This window comes from Spermophilus citellus, assembly GCF_964194105.1.
Source record: "Spermophilus citellus genome assembly, chromosome: 13".
Classification (NCBI taxonomy): domain Eukaryota; kingdom Metazoa; phylum Chordata; class Mammalia; order Rodentia; family Sciuridae; genus Spermophilus; species Spermophilus citellus.
The window spans coordinates 25,351,686-25,373,269 of record NC_138193.1 but is presented as its reverse complement, the minus strand read 5'-3'; the positions used below and the strand labels follow the sequence as shown (position 1 = coordinate 25,373,269).

Sequence of the window (21,584 nt, the reverse complement as noted above, 5' to 3'; positions counted from 1 at the left end):
GAGGCAAGTCAGCCTCCATCTGCCAGCAGCGGGTGACGCACATAGGACAGAAGGCTGGCTTAAAAACAGAGAATTTAATCCATCCAAAAACCCATAGGACCTAAGGGAACCACAGAGAACCACCTCCCTGGAGGAGAAGGCGTGACTGGCTTCATGATATGACTCCCACAACCCTGAAGCTCGATGTCTATGAGGAATCATCCACCCTTCAGTGCACCAGCTGCTAAAGAGAAAGGACAGCCACCTGCAAAGCACTCAGCCTGCTGCAGTTGAGAGGACGGCAGGAAGGAGGGAGGAGCGCTTTCTATAGGACTGGTGGAGGGCCCCTCAATGCGTGGCGTAGCCAGGACCCACGGCACCTGCAGCCTGCCTCTGCTCGGCTCCACTTCTGGTCCTGTTCACTGGGCTGTCCTCAGGGGGAAGCTGGCCCGCCTCACGCCCCCTGCTGGTTGGTCTCCCCAGCATCCCGCCTCTTCCATATCTGTCAGGAAAGAGGACGTTTCTCCATCTGCAGGGGGCAATTGGTACCCAACCACGCGTCGCGTCGGCCACCATCACCAGCCAGGACATTCCTTCAGTCCTATTCCCTGACCCCACCCAGCCTCTCCTCTTCTTACCTTCCATTCAAAGCTCCTTTCTAAAAAAGGACCCACAGGGGCTGGGAGTGCAGCTCAGGTGTAGAGCACGACTCACATGCCAAGGCCTTAGGAGCGATCCCAGGCACCAAAAGACCCCACAGCCCAAAAGAGGCATGGCCAAGTCTCAACCCAGGAGGAAGCCACAGAGGAGACAGTCACCTCTCCGACACTCACTCCTTCTCTTCTACAAAGGCACGGCTTTTCACATCTCAGTTTCCCTCTGTTATCTTCTAACTAGAGTAGTTACAAAGGAAGACTCCGCCTCGAAGGCACTCACTCCACTGGAGCAGTCAAAATAACACGGTCAGCACTCCAAAACAGAGATGGACAAAGCACAGTGCTGACTGGCTGTGCCGGGGCCCTGGGCAGAGCTCAGGATCCTGGCCACAAACGCAACCCGGTTTGCTCACTCACAGATTCTCACACTCCCCTACTCTTCTCTTCTGAAAACCTGACTGACCTTCTGGACCAGGTAATCAGCTGAGCCTCTCTCAGAACCTCTTGGGGCTCCCTCTCAGTCCACTTCCACCCTGCCCACACCCACCTGAATGTAGGCCTCCGACAGTGTGATCATCTGGGGCAGGATGTCCGTCACCTGCAGGTCCTGCAGTTCGTACCACTTGCCAGTGCCCTGCAGACGGCAGAAAGTTTGGGTCAGTGCAGAAGGAAGGGACCATACCCCAGAGCCATGAGACCCTGCCACAGAGGCAAAGGGAGGAGGGCAGGACTCAGCCACCTCGACTCCTGCAGCAGAGGCTCACACACCCCTGTCCACCTCCTAAGAAGAAACTGGGCAGATGCCAAGAGCAGGAAGAGGCTGCCTCTCATGCTCACCCTTGCTGTCTCCTCCTGTGCTGGTGACAGAGCAGGCACACTCAGGCAGGAGGGGCCAGAGTTGGCTAGGAGGAGAACCTCCCCCAAGAAGAACAGCAAAGAAGGTCAAAGGAAGTGTTTCTGGGGGTCACTGTTTGCCACGCTGGCCTGCAGCTCCAGCAATACCAGTTAGACTACCTCACTATAGGCTTCCCTGTGCTCCAGAGCCAGGCAGCTCCTGCAGCAGTCCTCCTGCTGCACCTTCACATTGTCTGAGAGCAGCATGATAGAACAGACATGGCAGACCTCCTGGATACTCCAAGAGTGCAGATAGAGGACAGCAAGCAAGCCAGCCCAGGGCCCCTGGCCATGGCCTGTGCTCTGAGGCCAAAGACCAAATCCCAGCTCTGCTGACTTCAGACAATTACTCAATGCTGAGCCTCAATTTATCTGTAGAGAAGAGACTACATCTGCCTTGGGTTTGTGTGTAAGGACAGAAATGAGACATACAGGAAGCACTGGGTATGCGTCCTAGCACTCAGAATAGCACTGATAAACACACATAGTGATTATTAAACCCACATTCCAAGAGACTAATCGGATTAGAACAATTTGTGCTAAAAATCTGGTACCAAATATATCTCAGTTCATGTTTTCTGTTTTTAGTTTGAGACAAATTCACAAACTCGTGAGCTAAAAAAAAGTCTCTAAACCAGTGCTTTTTGAAGTTTGAATTCCTAAAGATCAGGTCTGTTAAGTGAAGGTTCTAGCTCCGTGGGCTGAGGAGGCTGAGCCTCTGCAGTCCCACTGCACTCAGGGATGCCAACGCCTGGGCTGAGAACCCACTCTGCCAGGTGGGGCTCTGGTGGGGACAGGGTCTCAACCCTGGCTGCTCACCAGAACCTCCAGGGACCTATACCACCATGCCTCTCTCCACCTTCAGGAGCCAGAGTCTCTGAACCTTGGTAGGACGTTCTGGACCACAGTCTCTGTGGCAGGGCATCCAGTGCACTGTGGGACCTCCAGCAGCACCACTGGCCCCCACCTGGTGGACCTGGGTGAGCCCAGGCTTCAGGGTTCTAAAAAGCTCCCCAGCGTGCCTGCCGCCCTAAACCACCGACTGATGCTCAATGCTGTCCCAAGGGCAGGCCGTGCCTAAGGGGCATGCCATTCCTGCAGGAGGCGCTGGCCACTCACATGGTGCAGCACATGGATGCGGTAGGAGCCCTCAGAGGGCTTGCCGTCGTGCACAATGTTGGCGATGAGGTCATAGGTGGTATTCTTGTGCACTGCCTGGACCTCTTCAGACAAATATTCTCTCAGATCCACATTCCTGTGGTGGGAAGACAAAGCAGAACATCACAGCAAGCTGCAGTCAGGGGGACTGTCCACACAGGGACCACAAAGCTGCTGACCATTTTGGGACCCCAGCTGTGGGCAGGCTCCAAGAGCCCTGGACGCTTAGGTCAGCTGGCATCATAAAACTTGCCAACAAGGACAGACTGTGAAGGAAAAGCATCTTCTAGGTACAGGCCTGACTCGGCCGACATCCTCGAGAACCCTGGCTTCAGCTCAACCACGAGCCTCAGGGCCACACCATGAATATCTTCATCACCAGGGCTAGGGTCACTGTCTCCTCCAGGAGCGCAAGGAGCAGTGAGCCGGCAGGTGTGAGCCACCCACCTGGCATGCAGCCGTAGGACTACAGCAGCACCACATATGGGATGGACATTGCCACCTGTCACCCAGTCTCAGTATGATACCCAGGCAGAGTGTCAGACTTTTTAGTTACTTTCAAGACCTCACTTTCTTGTTTTTCTTTCAATCAAGTAAGTTGCCAAGTGGTTACAAGTAACTACCCACTAAGGTAGCTTCGGCACAAAAGGGAACGTGTTCAGGTTTCAGACAGGAATTGCACCTGAAGCCAGGCACTGAGGAAGGAGCAGGGTCCAAGGAGCCGCCGCCCTGCTCTGCTTCCTCCTGCCATTAGCACTTTCCCTCTCACTTGCACCTGGCTTTCTCTCCTCCACCTGACCCACACCCTGACGACCCATAGCTTCCAAGTTTCTCCATTCCAACTGCCAAAAGAAACTGACTAGGTTCCTCCCATTGGGACTCAGAGACATTAGATTTGTTTTTAATATCTGAAACTTCACATTCAAATGTGGAGAGCATTCTTGATATCAAGAATAAAACTTTGGGCTGGGGATGTGGCTCAAGTGGTAGCGCGCTTGCCTGGCATGTGTGCTGCCCAGGTTCGATCCTCAGCACCACATAAAAATAAAATAAAGATATTGTGTACATCTAAAACTAAACTAAAATAAATATTTTTTTAAAAAAAGAATAAAACTCTGATACCTAGAATAAAACTTTATCCTGGACTTTGTGTTGAATTCTATCAGTTTTTTTATTGCAAATTAAGTGCTATAATGAACACCTACTATCACCAGGCACAGTGGCATACATCTGGAGCCCAGCAATGTGCAAGGCTGAGGCAGGAGATTTCCAGTTCAAGGCCAGTCTCTCGACTTAGTGAGACCTTCAGCAACTCAGTGAGACCCTTTCTCAAAAAAATTTTTAAAAAGGACTGTGGATATAGGTCAGTGTTAAAGTCCTTAGTGCCCCCACCCAAAATGCTTATGTCAAATATTAAGAACTTTCAAATAGTTTAATAGAAAGGTTAACAGGAATATTTCTTGTGTGTGTGGGTGTGTGGGGGGTATTGGCAACTGAACCCAGGGCATGTTATCACTGAACTATATCACAGTCCTTTTTATTTTTTATTTTGAGATAGGATCTCACTAAGTTGCCTAGGGCCTTGCTAAATCGCTGAGGCCAGTCTCCAACCTATGATACTTCTGCCTCAGCTTCCCACGTGCTAGATTACAGGCGTGCATCACTGTGCCCAGCAATTAAGATGAATATTAAGAGAACATGCTTGGGCTGGGGATACAGCTCAGTTGGTAGAGTGCTTGCCTTGCATGCACAAGGCCCTGGGTTCAATCCCTAGCACCACACACACACACACAAAGAGAGAGAGAGAGAGAGAGAGAGAGAGAGAGAGAGAGAGAGAGAGAACGAACCAACATGCTATGTAATTTTAGGGAAAATAGATCATTTTTTAGAACCTGCAAAATATTCATAAAATACAAGGCACAAATAAGATGACATCACATTTCCAATCTCTGAAAAATCATCCTGATGCTGCCACTCGTAACATGAAACACAGCAGTGCCATCTCGAGGAGGACTCACAAGAAACCACGAATGGTGGCATGTCCAGTGCCTGACCCAAGGCCTCCTCTACACTCATTAAGAGCTCTGCATCTCTAGCCTGTCACGTCTGGTTACACTTCTTCCTCTGAATTTAGTCTACGCCAGGGTGTTCACAGTTCAATAACACAAAGGGATTTTAAAAGTGAACCACATGGTAATAAACAAGCGTGTGGCTTTGTTCTGGACCTTTCTCTATGCAGGGAGCTGTTTCTAATGGTAGATGGCATCTAGTAGACTACACAGCCAGCCAGCAGAAGTACACACTGTGAAACCTGACTTTAACACGCATCCTAAGAGTCCGTGAGCTAGACAGCAGCTGCCTGCAGGCTGCCAAGAGCGGACTACCGGGTATTCCTGTTCAGCCTGAACTGCCATCTAGAGCTGGGTGACCCAGCAGTGTTTACTCTCACATTTCAGGCTGGACCAGAACTGCTCAGAAATCGGGCAAAGGAGCAAAGTACATCTCCCACCATAACAACAGATCCAGCTGGACAACAGTTTCCTGTGGTCTAGATAGCTGAACGTGAAACTTGAAACCTGCACACAGAAAACTCCATTTCCAGTGACCAGAGGGCACCACCCACCACTGGAAGACGGATGATTCTCCAACACAGAATGTGTCACGAATAGAACACAAAAGACTGAGGCACAAAACGTGTCCTTCTGAGAAGGAGGGATGTCTGGATCACCACACCACATTATTCTCAAAGTAATTCCAATGTGTGAAGTAATTAAAGAATGGGTTTCCAGAACTCGTCACACATAGCGATGCCCCTAAAGGCTGCCAAGTTAAGAAGCCATCCATTCCTTCACTGCTCCAGACAACTTTCTGAAGGGTAAACTGCTGAAGTCAATCCCAAAGTACCAAATGCAACTGGTGGGGAAACAAACATGCTCTGGCCCTCATGGAAGACCGCGGGCAGGGAGCTTCTGTGCAACTGAGCAGGTGGCCGTCCACAGTCCTCCCTGGGGGCTACCCTGCAGCCAACACCACACTGCTACCAGGAACAGGCTGGTGACTGTGGCCACTCACAGAAGGCCAGTTCTGAAATAACACCTCATCCAGGGAGGAGCAGAGACTGCCGCGAGATAGGGGCAAAGTGACTGTGCACGCACCACGGGCGCTGCACCCCATCTACCAGTGAATGTGGGGTGGCCTTCCCCGACAAGAGCCAGAACCTACAATGCCATTGCCCAGGTCCCTGCAGGCAAGGTGTGGGTGACCTGCAGGGACACTACAAGATTACAAGGTAGGAACAGTAATACCTCAAATCCACACTGCTGGAGAGGAAGACACCCGGACAGTATGAAGAAACAAGGGAAGAAAGTGCCGGAAACACACCAGCTAATGCACTAACAGATTCCATTGACTGCACAGCAGATGAAATGTCAGAGGAGTTCAGAATGTAGATAATTAAAATCGTCTGCAAAGGAAAGAATGAATCAAGAGAGCAAACACAGGCAGCAGTTGGCCACCCCAACACAGAGACAGGAGAGAAGTAAAAGATCCTGTCAAGGGCCGGGGCTGAGGCTGATGGTAGAGTGCTCGTCTAGTGTGCGTGAGGCACCGGGTTCCATCCTCAGCACCACGTAAATGTAAAATAAAGATATTGTGTCCACCTATAACTAAAAAATAGATATTAAAAAAAGAAAAAAGAAAAGAGATAGAGGGGCTGGGGACATAGCTCAGATGGTACAGTGCTTGCCTCACATGCACAAGGTCCTGGGTTCAATCCCAGCACAAGACAAAAGAGAGACTGTTAAAAACAAAACAAAACAAAAAAAAACAGAAATCCTTGAAATGAAGGAACCAATAAACCAAATAAAAAATTCAATAGAAAGCATCAACAACAGACTAAAACCACTTGGAAGATAGAACCTCAGGCAAAGAAGACAAAATATATAATCTTGAAAATAAAGGTGACCACACAGCTTAGGTGGTGAGAAACCATGAACAGAACCTCCAAGAATTATTGGACAACATGAAAAGACCAAATCTAAGATTTATTGGGATAGAGGGAGGCAGAGAGATACAAACCAAAGGACTGTACAGTCTCTTCAATTAAATAATATCAGAAAATTTCCCACATGAAGAATGAATTGGAAAATCAAATACAAGAGGCTTACAGGACATCAAATGTACAAAATCACAACAGATGGGCTGGGGATACAGCTCAGTTGGTAAAGTGCTTGCCTCACATGCACGAGGCCCTGGGTTCAATCCCCAGCACCACAATAAATAAATAGATAAATAAATAAATAAGATCACAACTGATCCTCACCAAGGCACATTATAATGAAAATGCCTAGCATACAGAATAAGGATAGAATTTTAAAAGTTGCAAGAGAAAAGTTTCAGATTACATGTAGGGGGAACCAGTTCAGATCTCAACAGATTTCTCAAACCAGATCATCAAAGCCAGGAGATCCTGGAACAACATATACCATTTCTGAAAGAAAATGGATGCTGACCAAGAGTCTTATATCCAACAAAATAAGCTTCAGATATGATGATGAAATAAAAACTTTCCATGATAGAAAAAAGAATTTACAATGAGAAAGCCTGGACTACAGAATATTCTCAGCAAAATATTCCATGAGGAGAAAATGAAAAACAACAATGAAAATCAGCAAAGGAAGGAAGTATACTAAAGGAAAATCCATCAAAGAAACAAACTCAAATTAAAAGCCAAAAATAAACAAAAATGACCAGGAATACAAACCATGTCTCAATAATAACTCTGAATGTTAATGACCTAAACTCATCAATTAAAAGACTCAGACTGGCAGATTGGATTAAAAAAATCAACAATATGCTGCTTTCAAGAAACTCATCTCATAGGAAAAGACATCCACATACTGAAAAAAATATGGAAAAAAATCATACCACTAACATGGTCTTCGGAAACAAGCAGGGGTTTCCACCCAAATATCAGATAAAGTGGACTTCAAGCCAAAGTTAGTCAGAAGAGATAAAGAAGGACATTTCATACTGCTTAAGGGAACCATACATCAACAAGACATAATAATCATAAATACCTAGGCCCCCAAACAATGGAGCATCTATGTTTATCAAACAAACTCTTCTCAAGTTCAAGAGTCAAACAGACCACAATACGATAATATTGGGTGACTTTAATACACTTCTCTCACCACTGAATAGATCTTCCAAACAAAAAGCTAAACAAACTATAGAGCTGAATAATACAATCAGTGATTTAGACTTAACAGACATATATAGAATATTTCATCCAAAATGAGTTAATACACCTTCTTCTCAGCAGCACATGGATCTTTCTCTAAAATAGACCACATATTATGCCACAAAGCAACTCAGCAAATAAAAAAAAAAAAAAAAGAGAGAGAGGTACTACTTTGTATTCTATCAGATCATAATGGAATGAAACTAGAAATCTATGATAAAATAAAAAATAGAAGCTATTGCAACACTTGGAGACTAAATAACATGATATTGAATGAGCAATGGATAGCAGAAGACATCAGGGAGGAGATAACAAAAATTCTTAGAGGTGAATGAGAACACTGACACAACATATCAAAATCTCTGGGATACCATGAAAGGCAGGAATAAGAGGAAAGTTCATTCCATGCAGTTCATTCATTAAAAGGATAAAAAGTCAATAAATGACCTAACATATCTCAAAGCCCTAGAAAAAGAAGACCAAATCAACACCAAAAGTAGAAGACAGGAAATAATTAAAATCAGAGCTGAAATCAATGAAACTGAAACAAAAGAAACAATTCAAAAATTGACAAAACGAAAAGTTGGTTCTTTGAAAAAATAAGTAAAATCGATAAACCCTTAGCCATGCTAATAGAGAGAAGGAGAGAAAAAACTCAAATTACTAAAATTCATGATGAAAAACGGAAACATTATGACAGACACTATTGAAATACAGGAGATAATTAGAAATTATCTTGAAAATTTATATTCAAATAAAACAGAAAATTTCGATGACACCAACAACTTTGTAGAAACATATGATCTACCCAAACTGAATCAGGAGGACGTACACAATTTAAACAGATCAATTTTAAGCAAGGAAATAAAAGACTCCATCAAAAGCCTACAAACCAAGAAAAGCCAAGGACCAAATGCATTCTCAGCTGATTTCTATAAGACCTACAAAAAAAGAATTAATACCAATACTCATCAAATTATTCCATGAAATAGAAAAGGAGGGAACCCTTCCAAACTTAATTCTATGAGGCTAATATCACCTGGATTCCAAAAACAAAGATACATCAAGGAAAGAAAACTTCAGACCAATATCCCTAACGAACAAAGATGCAAAATATCTCAATAGAATACTGGCCAATCACATACAAAAACATATTAAAAAGACAGTGCACCACGATCAAGTGAGGTTCATCCCAGGATGCAAGGTTGGTTCAACATATGGAAATCAACAAATGTAATTTATCACATCAATAGACTTAAAGATAAGAATCATATAACCATCTCAAAAGATGCAGAAAAAGCATTCAACAAAATACAACACCCCTTCATGTTCAAAACACTAGAAAAACTAGGGATAACAGGAACATATCTCAACATCATAAAAGCTATCTATGCTAAGCCCTAGGCCAACATCATTCTAAATGGTGAAAAATTAAAAGTATTTCCTCTAAAAACTGGAACAAGACAGGGATGCCCTCTTTCACCACTTCTATTCAACATAGTCCTTGAAACTCTAGCCAGAGCAATTAGACAGATCAAAGAAATTAAAGGGATACAGAGAGGAAAGGAAGAACTCAAACTATCACTATTTGCCAATGACACAATACTATACCTTGAGGATCAAAAAAAAATTCCACCAGAAAACTTCTAAAATTAATAAATAAATTCAGCAAAGTAGCAAGATATAAAATTCAACACCCACAAATCAAAGGCATTTCTGTACATCAGTGACAAATCTTTGAAAAAGAAACTAGGACAACTTCCCCATTTACAATAGCCTCAAGAAAAATAAAATACTTGAGAATCAACTCAACAAAAGAGGTGAAAGACCTCTACAATGAAAACTACAGAACACTAAAGAAAGAAATTAAAGAAGACCTTAGAAGATGGAAAGATCTCCCTTGTTCTTGGACAGGCAGAATTAATATTGTAAAAATGACTATACTACCAAAAGCACTATACAGATCTAATGCAATTCCAATCAAAATCCTCATGACATTCCCCATAAAAACAGAAAAAGCAATCATGAAATTCATCTGGAAAAATAAGAGACTCAGAATACCCAAAGCAACCCTTAGCAAGAAGAGTGAAGCAGGAGGCATCACCATACCAGCCCTTAAACTATACTACAGAGCAATAGTAACAAGAATAGCATGGGATTGCCACCAAAATAGACACACACAGCGATAGTACAGAATAGAGGACACTGAGACTAACCCACAAAATTACAGTTATCTCATCCTAGACAAAGGCACCAAAAATGTACATCTTTAACAAATGGTGCTCTGAAAACTGGAAATCCATATGCAGCAAAATGAAATTAAACCTATATCTCTCACCATGCACAAAATTCAACAAGTTGATCAAGGACCTAGGAATTAGACCAGAGACCCTGTGCCTAATAGAAGAGAAATTAGGCCCCAATCTCCATCATGTCAGATTAGACAACCACTTCCTTAACAAGACTTCTAAAGCACAAGAAATAAAATCAAAAATCAATAAATGGGATGGATTCAAACTTAAAAAAGCTTCCTCTCAGCAAAAGAAACAATCAGTGAGGTGAAAAGAGAGCCTTCAGAATGGGAGCAAATTTTTACCATACGCACCTCAGACAAAGCACTAATCTCCAGGATATATAAAGAACTCAAAATGACTTATCACCAAAAAAACCCCCAAACACGGGCTGGGGATGTGGCTCAAGCGGTAGCTCGCTCGCCTGGCATGCGTGCGGCCCGGGTTCGATCCTCAGCACCACATACAAACAAAGATGTTGTGTCCACCGAAAACTGAAAAGCAAATATTAAAAATTAAAATATGGGCTGGGGATGTGGCTCAAGCGGTAGCACGCTCGCCTGGCATGCGTGCGGCCCGAGTTCGATCCTCAGCACCACATACCAACAAAGATGTTGTGTCCGCCGAGAACTAAAAAAATAAATAAATATTAAAAAACAAAAAAAACAAAAAATTAAAATATATATATATATATATATATAAACATCCAATCAGTAAATGGGCCAAGGAACTGAACAGACACTTCTCAGAAGATATACATGCCATCAACAAATATATGAAAAAATATTCAACAATGTTAGTAATTAGAGAAATGTAAATCAAAACTACTCTAAGATTTCATCTCTCTCCAGTTAGAATGGCAATATCAAGAATACAAGCAACAATAAGCGTTGGTGAGGATGTGGGGAAAAAGGCACATTCATACATTGCTGGTGGGACTGCCTATTGGTGCAACCACCTTGGAAAACAGTATAGAGATTCCTTAGAAAATTTGGAATGGAACCACCATTTGACTCAGTTATCCCACTCCTTAGTCTATACCCAAAGGACTTAAAATTAGCATACTATAGTGACACAGCCACATCAATGTTTACAGTAGCTGAATTCACAACAACTAAACTGTGGAACCAATCTAGATGCCCTTCAATAGATGAATGAATAAAGAAACTGTGGTATATATACACAATGGAATATTACTACAGCATTAAGAGAGAATAAAATTATGGCATTTTCAGGTAAATGGATGGAGTTAGAAAATATTATGCTAAGTGAAGTAAGCCAATCCCAAAAAACTAAAGGCCAAATTTTTTCCCTGATTAGTGGATGCTGATGGTGGGGGGCCATGGGAAAAATGGAGGAACTTTGGATTGGGCAAAGGGGAGGGTGGGGAAGGGTTGGGGGGGTAGGAAAGATGATGGAATGAGACGGACATCATTATCCTAGGTACCTGTATGATTGCACGAATGATGCGTCTCTACACTGTGTACAACCAGAAAATTGAAATGTTGCGCTCCATTTGTGTATGATGAATTGGAATGCATTCTGTAATACAACTAAGTATTACAAAAAAAAAAAAATCTTGATCCACAGAATTTCAAAGAAAGTGTCTCTGTGGTTCCATTCGAGATAGCAGAAATCTATTACATGTCCCCCACTGATTCTACTTATCACACAAACGAGATATGAGTGAAGAACAGGAAGACAAAAAGAGTGGAAAAGAAAAAAAATTCCCTTGGAATTATCGTTAAGAAGTTATCCCAGCAGGGTGTGGTAGTGCATACTTATAATCCCCAAAACTCAGGAGACTAAGGCAAGAGGATAGCAAGTTCAAGTTCAACCTAGCAACTTAGCAAAATCCTGTCTCACAGTAATTTTCTTTTTTTTTTTTTTTTGGGGGGGGGTGGTGGTGGTGGTGGTGGTGGTACTAGGGATTGAACCCAGGTGTACTCTACCAATGAGCTGCAACCCCATCCCTTTTTATTTTATTTTGAGACAGGGTCTCACAAGATTGCTAAGGACCTCACCGAGTTGCTGAGAGAATACATGCAGAAAACAGGCAGATGACCTCTCTGTGGTCACCACTAGGGCAGCCCAGAACTCAGGCCTCTGAATTTTAGACATCATTCTCTTAAACACTACAGAGAGCTAACAACTAGAACTATCTTCAAAGGAAAAAACTGGCAGTCCTGCGTTAACAGGGGGACTAGGAAATGGAAGAAGGCAGAGGGAGAAAGAAACAAGGAGATAAGCCTTTGTCCACTAACAGCTTCCAAACTCCTTTGTGAAAGTTTAGAAAAATAAAGACTGAGAAGTAACACCTGAGAAACAACCACCCAGCTGGACATCATATGCCCACGCAACTGTCTCCCTGACCCTCTGCCCAGCTCTCTCTGTGACTGCTCGCCTGGCCTGGTCCGATCCCAGGCAGCCTCCTCCCCTTCTCAGAGACTTCTCTGCAGTGAGAAGAACCCTATCTCTTGTGTACTCAAAGACCCCCAAGGTACCTCCCAACAGCTCTTTCCAAGTTAGAAGGCAGCAAACTAGAAGCTTTGGGTATAACTCCTCCCAATTTCCCATTCAAGTGCAATAGCTTCATAAAAACACACTGCAATGACAAACTGAATGTCACGACTTCACATCCACAGGAGGAAACTGGGAGTCTAGATGTCGATGTCTTGGAAGAAAAGAGAAGGGGCAGACTCCATGAGGGCAGGCCATCTGGAGCCTAAAGCGCCCCCCCCCCCCCGTGCCAGAGTCTGCCGGGCAAGCAGCAGACGGAGCCCAGGCAGCCCCAGTGACTCCTCCCTGTGCTGCAGGACGAGTCGCAGCATCCAGAGGCAAGAGCAGGCTGCCTGCAGGCAGACATCCTCTCACGGTCCCTCAAGATCAGCACCCCCACAGTGAGACCCAAGGCAGGCAGAGTGGTCAGGCTCTGCTCCTGGCAACCCCAACACAGGCAGTCCACAGGTAATGATAGAAGGATGGGGAAAGTGCCCCGCCCCTCAGAGGGAGCTAGGAAGGAAGGCACTCACGTGATAGGGAAGTTGACAATGGTGGGGTTCTTCTCCACAAAGAAGTTGTTCTTAGTGAACCTCTTGATACAGAAGATAAGGTAGGGAGGCAGCTTGGTGAGCTGGAAGCGCTTCAGGAAGTTCTCCTTGTAAGTCTTATATTCCTGAGAATGGAATTACCGCATTAGTGACAGAGTTCCGCAGGTGCTGGTGCAGGGACATGAGTTCGTTTGTTTGTTGTTTTTTTTTAAATATAATTCTGCCTCATATCTAGACTTCTGAAGATACTTGGCTGAGGCCAGCAATTCAGCTGAGTGGTATTAAAAAGACCTTGACCATCGGCTGCTTCAGTCAGTGTATGATCACTCTGTCAACTACGACCACAATGCCTTGGCACCAGCTACCTAGGAAGCCAAGCAGCCAGAGGAAAGAGGCCCTGCTGAAGCTGGTGACCACCAAGCAAGGCAGGACCTCCTGGCCTTCCCACAGTGAGGACCCCTCACCACACATGTCCAGTAGAGGTGGCTACCATCTTCCCACACTTCTCCCTCTTCAAAGATCCCAAAACTTGGGCTGGGTGTGGCTCAGTGTGAGTGTGTATTTGGCAAGCATGAGGCCCAGATTCCATTCCCAGCACAAAAAAAAAAGAAAAAAGTCCCTGAATTATGGGTCAAAGCATCTGCCAGGCCATATTTCCTAAGGTCTTACTCAGTACACTGAGGAGGAGGAATGGCAAAGGAACGGGGTATCTGCCCAACCCAAGGGGCTTTTAAGCTGGAGAACATGAGCCAGGCGTGGTAGCGTTCGGAGGCTGAGGCAGGAGAATCATGAGTTTGAATCTTGCCTCAGCAACACAGTAAGGCCCTAAGAACTCAGTTGAGAGACCCTGTATATAAATAAAATACAAATAAGGGCTGGGGATGAAGCTCAGTGGTTAAGTTCCCCTGGGTTCAATCCCTGTACCAAAAACATGGTGGACATGAATCTGTTTTTAATAAATTCTTATCCTTAATAAAGAGAAAATAAAATTATCAAATTAATGCTGAAGTTAGTAAAATTCTAATAATCAAAAAGAAAGCACCAGTGACAGCCTCCTCCTTCGGAGCAAGGTCAGGAAGGAACAGCAGACCCCTCCAAGGACCACCCCACTGTATTGTTTAAAATTAGACAAGCTGGACGTGGTGGCGCACACCTGTAATCCCAGCAAATCAGGAGGCCGAGGCAGGAAAATCACAAGTTTGAGGGCAGCCTCAGTAACTTAGCAAAACCCTAAGCAATTCAGTGAGACCCAGTCTCAATATAAAAAAATAAAAAGGGCTAGGGATGTGACTCAGTGGTTAAGTGCCCCTGGCTTCAATCCCCAGTACCCACCCCACCAAAAAAAGTTGGAAATGTCAATACCCCACTTTCAATAATAGAAAAACCAGGCAGATGATCAACAGAGAAATGGAAGACCTAAACCACACATAAATAATTAGATGTGGCAGACATTTCTCAGAAGAAGATACGCAATCGATTAACAAATATATGAAAAACTGTTCAACTTCTCTAGCAATTAGAGAAATGAAAATCAAAACTACTCTTAAGATTTCATCTCACTCTGGTTAGAAGGGCAATTATCAAGAATACAAGCAACAGTAAGTGTTGGAGAGAATGTGGAGGAAAAGGTACAGTCACTCACACATTGTAATGGGACTGCAAACTGGTGCAACTACTATGGAAAGCAGTATGGAGATTCCTGAGAAAACTTGGAATGAAACCACCATCGACCCAGCTATCCCACTCCTTGCTCTATACCCAAAGGACTTAAAATCATCATATTATAGGGACACAGCCACATTAATGATTATAGCAGCTCAATTCACAATAGCTAAACTGTGGAACCAACCTAGATGTCCTTCAGTAGATGAATGGATAAAGAAACTGTGGTATATATACACAATGTAATATTACTCAGCGTTAAAATGACACATGATCTTGTATTTCCCAGATTACTGTTGAACATCTTTTCATATATTTGTTGTCCATTTGTATATCATCTTTGTGAAGTGTTCTTTCAGATCCTTTGTCTGTTGAAAAACTGGCTGTAATCAATGACAGGAAGTGACAGGTGTTGGTGCAGACATGAAGAACAGAGCCCTCATAAGTTACGGGTAGGAGTGTAAAGAAAGTGGTGCAGGCACTTGGGACACAGTCTGCAGCTCCTCGAACATCTGAATGCAGAGTTGCTACATGACCCAGCAGCACCCCTTCTTAACATGTGCCCTGGTGAATGGAAAACACGCCCACATAGAAACTTGCAGACCAGTGTTGACATCAGCACTAACAGTTGACAGGTGAAAACCAGCCTAAAGCCCACCACCTGATGAATACACAAAATACAGCATGTTCACTCAATGGAATGTAACTGGGCCACAAAAAGGAATGAGGTCCTAACCCATGTCGTGCTGCGACATGCATGCAGCCATCACCCAGATGAAGGTTTTGAACACTAAGAAACAGCTTCGTGACAGATGCAGTGCGCGTGTCTATCACCCCAATGACTCAGGAGGCTGAGGCAGGAGAATGGTGAGGGCAAGACCAGTCTCAGCAACTTAGTAGACCTGTCTGAAAGTAAAAAATACAAAGGGCAGGACTGGGACATGGCTCAGCAATAGCACACTTGCCTAGCATGCTTATGGCCCTGGGTTCAATACCCAGCACCACAAAAAAAGGAAAATGAAAATAAAAAAGGCTGGGGATACCGCTCAATAGTAAGAGCACCCTGGGTTCAATCAATCTCCAGAACCAGGAAAGAAAAAAAAAATCATATTACATCACCACTATTAATCAATTAGTTAAAAGTTCTGTACATCATCTGTAAACATGTTATAGCTCTGTATCTGCTTAAAAGCTAAAGCCAGAAGAAACTGTCTGTACTAGTCCATGCTAGTATTATTAAAATAAGAATGAGGGGCTGGGATTGTGGCTCAGAGGTAGAGCACTCGCCTAGAATGCGTGAGGCACTGGGTTCGATCCTTAGCACCAAATAATTACAAAATGAAGATATTGTGTCCACTTATAACTAAAAAATAAATATAAAAAAAAGAATAAATTTAGATCAATACTAAGGTCTCATGGGAATCTTGACATTACGTAAGCTTAAAGAAAAACTTAAAAAAAAGGCTGGGGATGTGTCTCAGTGATAGAGCGCCCCTGGGTTCAATACCAGTACCAAAAAAAAAAAAGAGAGAGAGAGAGAGAGAGAGAGAGAGAGAGAGAGAGAGAGATGGCGTGTTTTCCTGCCTTTGAGTTTCTGAAGCACATCTGAGGTGGGAGCTCGGAGGGACAGAAGAGACATAGAAGGGGGCACGTGAGTTAAGAGCCGAGACTCCAAGGAATTCAGGAGCTTGATCAAAACAACACACTTTATAACAAATGCATCACATACAAGTGGCAACGCACAAGTACAAAAAGAAAATGATGGGCAGGGGTACTGCCCAGTGGAAGAGCACTGCCCACAGGCCCAGGCCCTAGGCGGTGGGAGCAGGAAGATGAGGAAGTCAAGAGGGCAAGGGAAGCCTGGCAGCACAGAAGGACACGTGGCTACCTTCTCAGTGATGCCATTGAACTTGGCCAGGATGTTGAAGAGCGGCACCTGGGGGATAATGAGCTGTTCCTTTTCGTCCTTGTAGAGCGGGGCAGTAGGAAGGTCCAGCGTCAAGTACATGAACGTGGACTCCACCATCGTCTCCTGGTACTCATCATTATGCAACAGCTGCTCTTTTTCTTCTGCTGGCTAGAAACAGGCAAGAAGAAACAGGAGGGAAGGCATGTGAGCAACACAGAGCAGGTGCCGGAGCCTGGGCAGTGTCCATGACTACACTATTCAAGAATCCACAGCTCGCTAGGTGTGGTAGCGTTCACCTACAACCCCAGTTGCCTGGGAGAATGAGGCCAGCCTGGACTTAGCAAGACCCTGTCTCAAAATAAGATAAACCAGCTGGGGTACAGCTCAGTGTGGAGCACCCTGGGTTCTATCCCTAGTACCAATCAAACAAACAAAACAGCCTCTTCTGGGTACGTTGCTCAGAGACAGACTATCCCAAGGCTCTGTGACAGCAGGGGAGGCATGGCTGAGCCTTCTCAGAACACCAGCACACTCGGGGCCAGGCCGTCCCTCCAGCATGCTACCCCAGCCCCTGCCTCCAGAGCCCACAGCCACCCCACAGGGGCCTGAGCAGAGGCTCTGGGCAGCTCTATCCTCCAAGTGTCTCTCTGCTTCTCCCAAGTCCACTCAGGCAACACAGATCAGTTCTGTACCGGCTCCACCCACTCACCAGATCAGGATGGGGAAGCTTCTTAGTGAAGATCCGCATGGACCCCTGGAAAACATCCGTCACAATTGCTGCACAAACAAAAGGCAAGCACAAACACTGTGAGCCTGAGAAGCATGTCAGAAACACATCGCAATTTCTGAAATAAACCTGCAACTTTCAGCATGAGACCCAAAGAAGCCCTCCCTAAACAGAAGCTTCCCTGGGAAATAGACACCATGCGGTACTTTCATAATTGTTGTGGAAGTGATCACATGTGTATCCTCCCCAAGGCATGTGGGCCCTCCAAGACAGGGCCTGGCCCATGAGAGATGCATGAAATGATGAATGATTCGCAGAGCCTGAAGATGCATGACTCAGAAAAAATTCACAAGCAACCGGGCACAGTGGTGCATCCACACAATCCTGGCAACCTGAGAGGCCGAGGCAGCAGGATTTCAGGTTTGAGACCAGTCTCAGCAACTTAATGAGACCCTGTCTCAAAATAAAAAATAAAGGGTTGGGGATGTAGCACAGTAGTTGAGTACCCTTAGGTTCAATTCCCAGTACTGAATGTGTGTGTGTGTGTGTATGTGTGTGTGTATTTTCACAAGCAAACAGGGCCCAACCAAGGAATTGCCCTAACTATATGCTGCCCACAAGGGAAATAAAGTCCAGTCTACACTGGACACAAAAGCAAAACTATAGACTAAGATATGGGCAAGAGCAGAAGCAAAGGCCTAGGGCTGGGGCTCAGTGGTAGAGCACTTGCCTAGCATGTGTGTGGCACAGGGTTCAATTATCAGCACCACATACAAATAAATGAATAAAATAAAGGTTCATTAACATCAAAAAAAATATTTAAAAAAGAGTAGAAGGAAAGCAAAGAGAGATCAAGCACACTGGGTCCTAGAATCCTCCCAGGACATAAGGCGAGGATGCAGAAGACATGCACAAGATGAAGACACCAGGTGGGGCAGGCCTCAAGTAAGAGAGTACAAGGCCTGCAGGACACCTCCAGGGCCCTCAACTCAGAAGTCAAGAAGTCTACCTAGGTCTCTACAATGGCTGGCCCAGCTCTGCAGCCTTTGAGCTGATAGATGTGTAGGTACCCCTAAGCCAGTGAAAACAATGAGTGGCACAGGGACTCTAGGTCTGTGACCCTAGCAGGGACCCCAGCAGGCCAGCCTCCTGCCTCCAAGTACAGGTCCAGCAAGCGTGAAGAACTGGCAGCGAATCAGCTCTAACCTTCAACTCAAAGGCCAGGCCACCACCCATATTAGTGCTTGCAGTGGCAAGAGCCTGGGGGTCCATAACATGCTGTCCTGCGTGTTGAAACTGGGTCAGGATTTCTGGGGCACTGTTGTATCCATTCCTGATAAAAAATCTTATTATAAACAGGAATAAATCAGATTAGCATGTGAGGAAGTCAAACAGACAAGTTGACCTAAAAAGTTATTTTTATTTTTGTGGTGCACCTGCATCGTTAAAAGAAATTTTAATTGATACGTAATAATTGTACAGTGTTAACAATTTAGAACATGTATACAGTATGTAATGATCAAATCAGGACAGTTGGTATAACTATCACTTCAAACATTTACCATTTCTTTGTGTAAGAATATTCCAAATTCTCTCCACTGCCTATTTCAAAACCCAAAGTGAAGTGCTGTTGCCCAGTTACCCTACCGTGCTACACACAGAGCATCAGACACTCTCCTCCTGTCCAGCTACACCCTCCACCCTGCCTCAGCCTCCGGCGACCACTCTTTACTCTCTGCTACCAGACTCTCTCAGCTCCCATGAGTGAGAATGTCCAGGATTTGCCTTTCACTTGACTTGTCTTCCAGGCACTTCTGCCACAGAAACAGCTGGGGCTGCAGCTCAGTGGCAGAGCACCTGCTGAGCACACCTGAAACCTGGGTTCAGCCCCCAGGACCACAAAAAGTAAAAAAAACACTGGGCATAATTATCACATTCTAACATTAAAAAATTATGGACAGGAGCTATTCAAGAATAAAATTTGGTGTATACAATAAATCCCAACCCTCTCCCCATAAAAGAGACAAACAGTTAAGAACAAGAGGACATGAAGCTGTAGTTTTTTAAAGATGGACCAGGGCTGGGGATGTGGCTCAAGCGGTAGCGCGCTCGCCTGGCGTGCGTGCGGCCCGGGTTCGATCCTCAGCACCACATACCAACAAAGATGTTGTATCCGCCGAGAACTAAAAAATAAATATTAAAAAATTCTCTCTCTCTCTCTCTCCTCTCTCACTCTCTCTTTAAAAATAAATAAATAAATAAATAAAAATAAAGATGGACCAGCAAAGAAAAACAGCTGTTTTATAAGCAACAAGACTTACTCTTCTTCTTCTTCTTTGTGCCCCCCAGGGCCGAGTGCAGAGCATTCAGAAACCAGGACAGAAAGTCAACTCCGTCTCCTGGGGAAAAGGAGGCATAGAACATGAGGGAACTGGAGGCAGGAGGGGAAGCCCGCAACCGGCCATGCTGCAGTCCTGCTACCCACTCCCAGAAGAGGCCCTCAGGCCAGGCCGCAGACTACTACCACCATGCGCTCAGAGACTATGACCTCTGCCCTTGGGAATGAGCCAACATTACCACCCCAGTGTGGGTGTTACTTCCTATCACCCCAAGTCCCCAAGGGGCCTGGGCCCACTCCTTACCTACTCACCGATCATGCCTTACTTCTCCTTTCCTAAGTGCCTGAGACTCTTAAAAGCCACTAAGTTGTTCCCCAGTCTGCTGTCACATGTTCACATAGAAGTCTTCACTGGCCCCCACCTTTGACAGAAGAGAATCGCAACTCCCACAGTGGCACATAAACCAGGAATTTGGTCCTTCCTTCCCTGTCTCCACCTCAGCTCTCCACTGACCCCAGAATCCAAGGTCCAGCTAAGTGCAGGCAGTCAGCCTGGATCCCGTACCTCTATGCTCCTACCCAGAATGCCTGCCCACAACCCGCCTCCCCCTGTTCAGCTGGGGTCCTTGTCTGTGTTCCCTCCAGAGCACACTCTGCCCTTTCTTACCGCAGCGCCTAACACTCTGCAATTACCTTTCTCTGCAACTACCTTGCCTTTAGCCTTTAGTTCCCTGTGGCTCCAAAGTCTAGCCTCACAAATGCATGCTGAGCAAACTAATGTGCACACTAGCAGACAGCACCCAAGATCCAGGTACTAAGAGTTATTTTATTCACAAGGCAATGACAACCTGGGCCCAAAGAGATGACAGCAACCTGAGGTTCATCAGAGGACCCATGTGTAGACCTGACAAGGTAAGAAGCACAGGTGGCAGGGACTCAGCATGGGCTGCTGCCTTGCCTAGCCTCTCGGCATTCCCTACACCAGACAGTCCACCTCACCAAACAAGACAGGCCTTCTGTTCAGCTTCTGGGACTCTGAGCAGAGAGGAGTAAGGAACCCACCCAAGCTACTCACTCACTCACGACTATCATCAAGATTCACTGCAAAGCAGAAGTACATTTTCTTCCTCAAACTAGCTTTGATGTCCTCAAATCAGAGAAACACAGATGACCTTTCTGACCTGTGTTTCTGCCTGTGGTGCTGGGCAAATGCTCTGCCACAGAGCCTCCCTCCAGCCCTTGCTCCTTACCTTGTTTGGTGATCTGAAAGGTCTTCCTGCTGCAGAGGACCACAGCCTGGAGCATCTCATGGGGAGAGACATGAGCCTTGAAATTTCGAGGGTTCCAGAGCTTTCTCATCAGCTCTCCAAAACGCTGGACCAACAAGAACATGATGTCCCCTGGAGGACGCTTGATGTTCTTGTAATTGTCTTCTTCTAGGAAGTAGTTCCGGAGAGGAGGAACGTTAGACAGAGCCTGGAAATCAAACACTGTACTTAATCCAAAGCCCCTCTGCAGGGTCGTTGGGCCCAGCCCTTCCAGCCAACATTCTTCTGGTAGAGCCCTGCAAGGGGCCTGGGACAGCCTGAAGAGTCCAAAGGAAACAGACCCTTTGAGAATCCTATCTAGACATGATATTACAAAAATATCCTTCACACTAGGTTCCAGAATACAGTTC

General features: G+C 45.2%; 1 protein-coding gene across 3 annotated transcripts in view; it reads right to left on the bottom strand.

Moving 5' to 3' along the window:
* Positions 1–59: 59 nt before the first annotated feature.
* USP39 (ubiquitin specific peptidase 39) overlaps positions 60–21,584 on the bottom strand; it is a 35,806-nt gene continuing 14,281 nt past the window's right edge. Inside the window, exons 6-13 of one of the 3 annotated variants that reach the window (XM_081264419.1) lie at positions 21,157–21,382; positions 19,890–19,967; positions 17,551–17,618; positions 16,821–17,009; positions 13,253–13,395; positions 2,649–2,784; positions 1,183–1,269; positions 60–481 (exon numbers count right to left, since the gene is read on the bottom strand). In XM_081264419.1, coding sequence (XP_081120545.1) covers positions 434–481; positions 1,183–1,269; positions 2,649–2,784; positions 13,253–13,395; positions 16,821–17,009; positions 17,551–17,618; positions 19,890–19,967; positions 21,157–21,382 — 975 coding nt within the window. In that variant the 3' untranslated portion in view covers positions 60–433. The remainder of the gene's footprint in view (positions 482–1,182; positions 1,270–2,648; positions 2,785–13,252; positions 13,396–16,820; positions 17,010–17,550; positions 17,619–19,889; positions 19,968–21,156; positions 21,383–21,584) is intronic. The other 2 variants (XM_081264420.1, XM_081264421.1) reach the window with 2 other exon arrangements.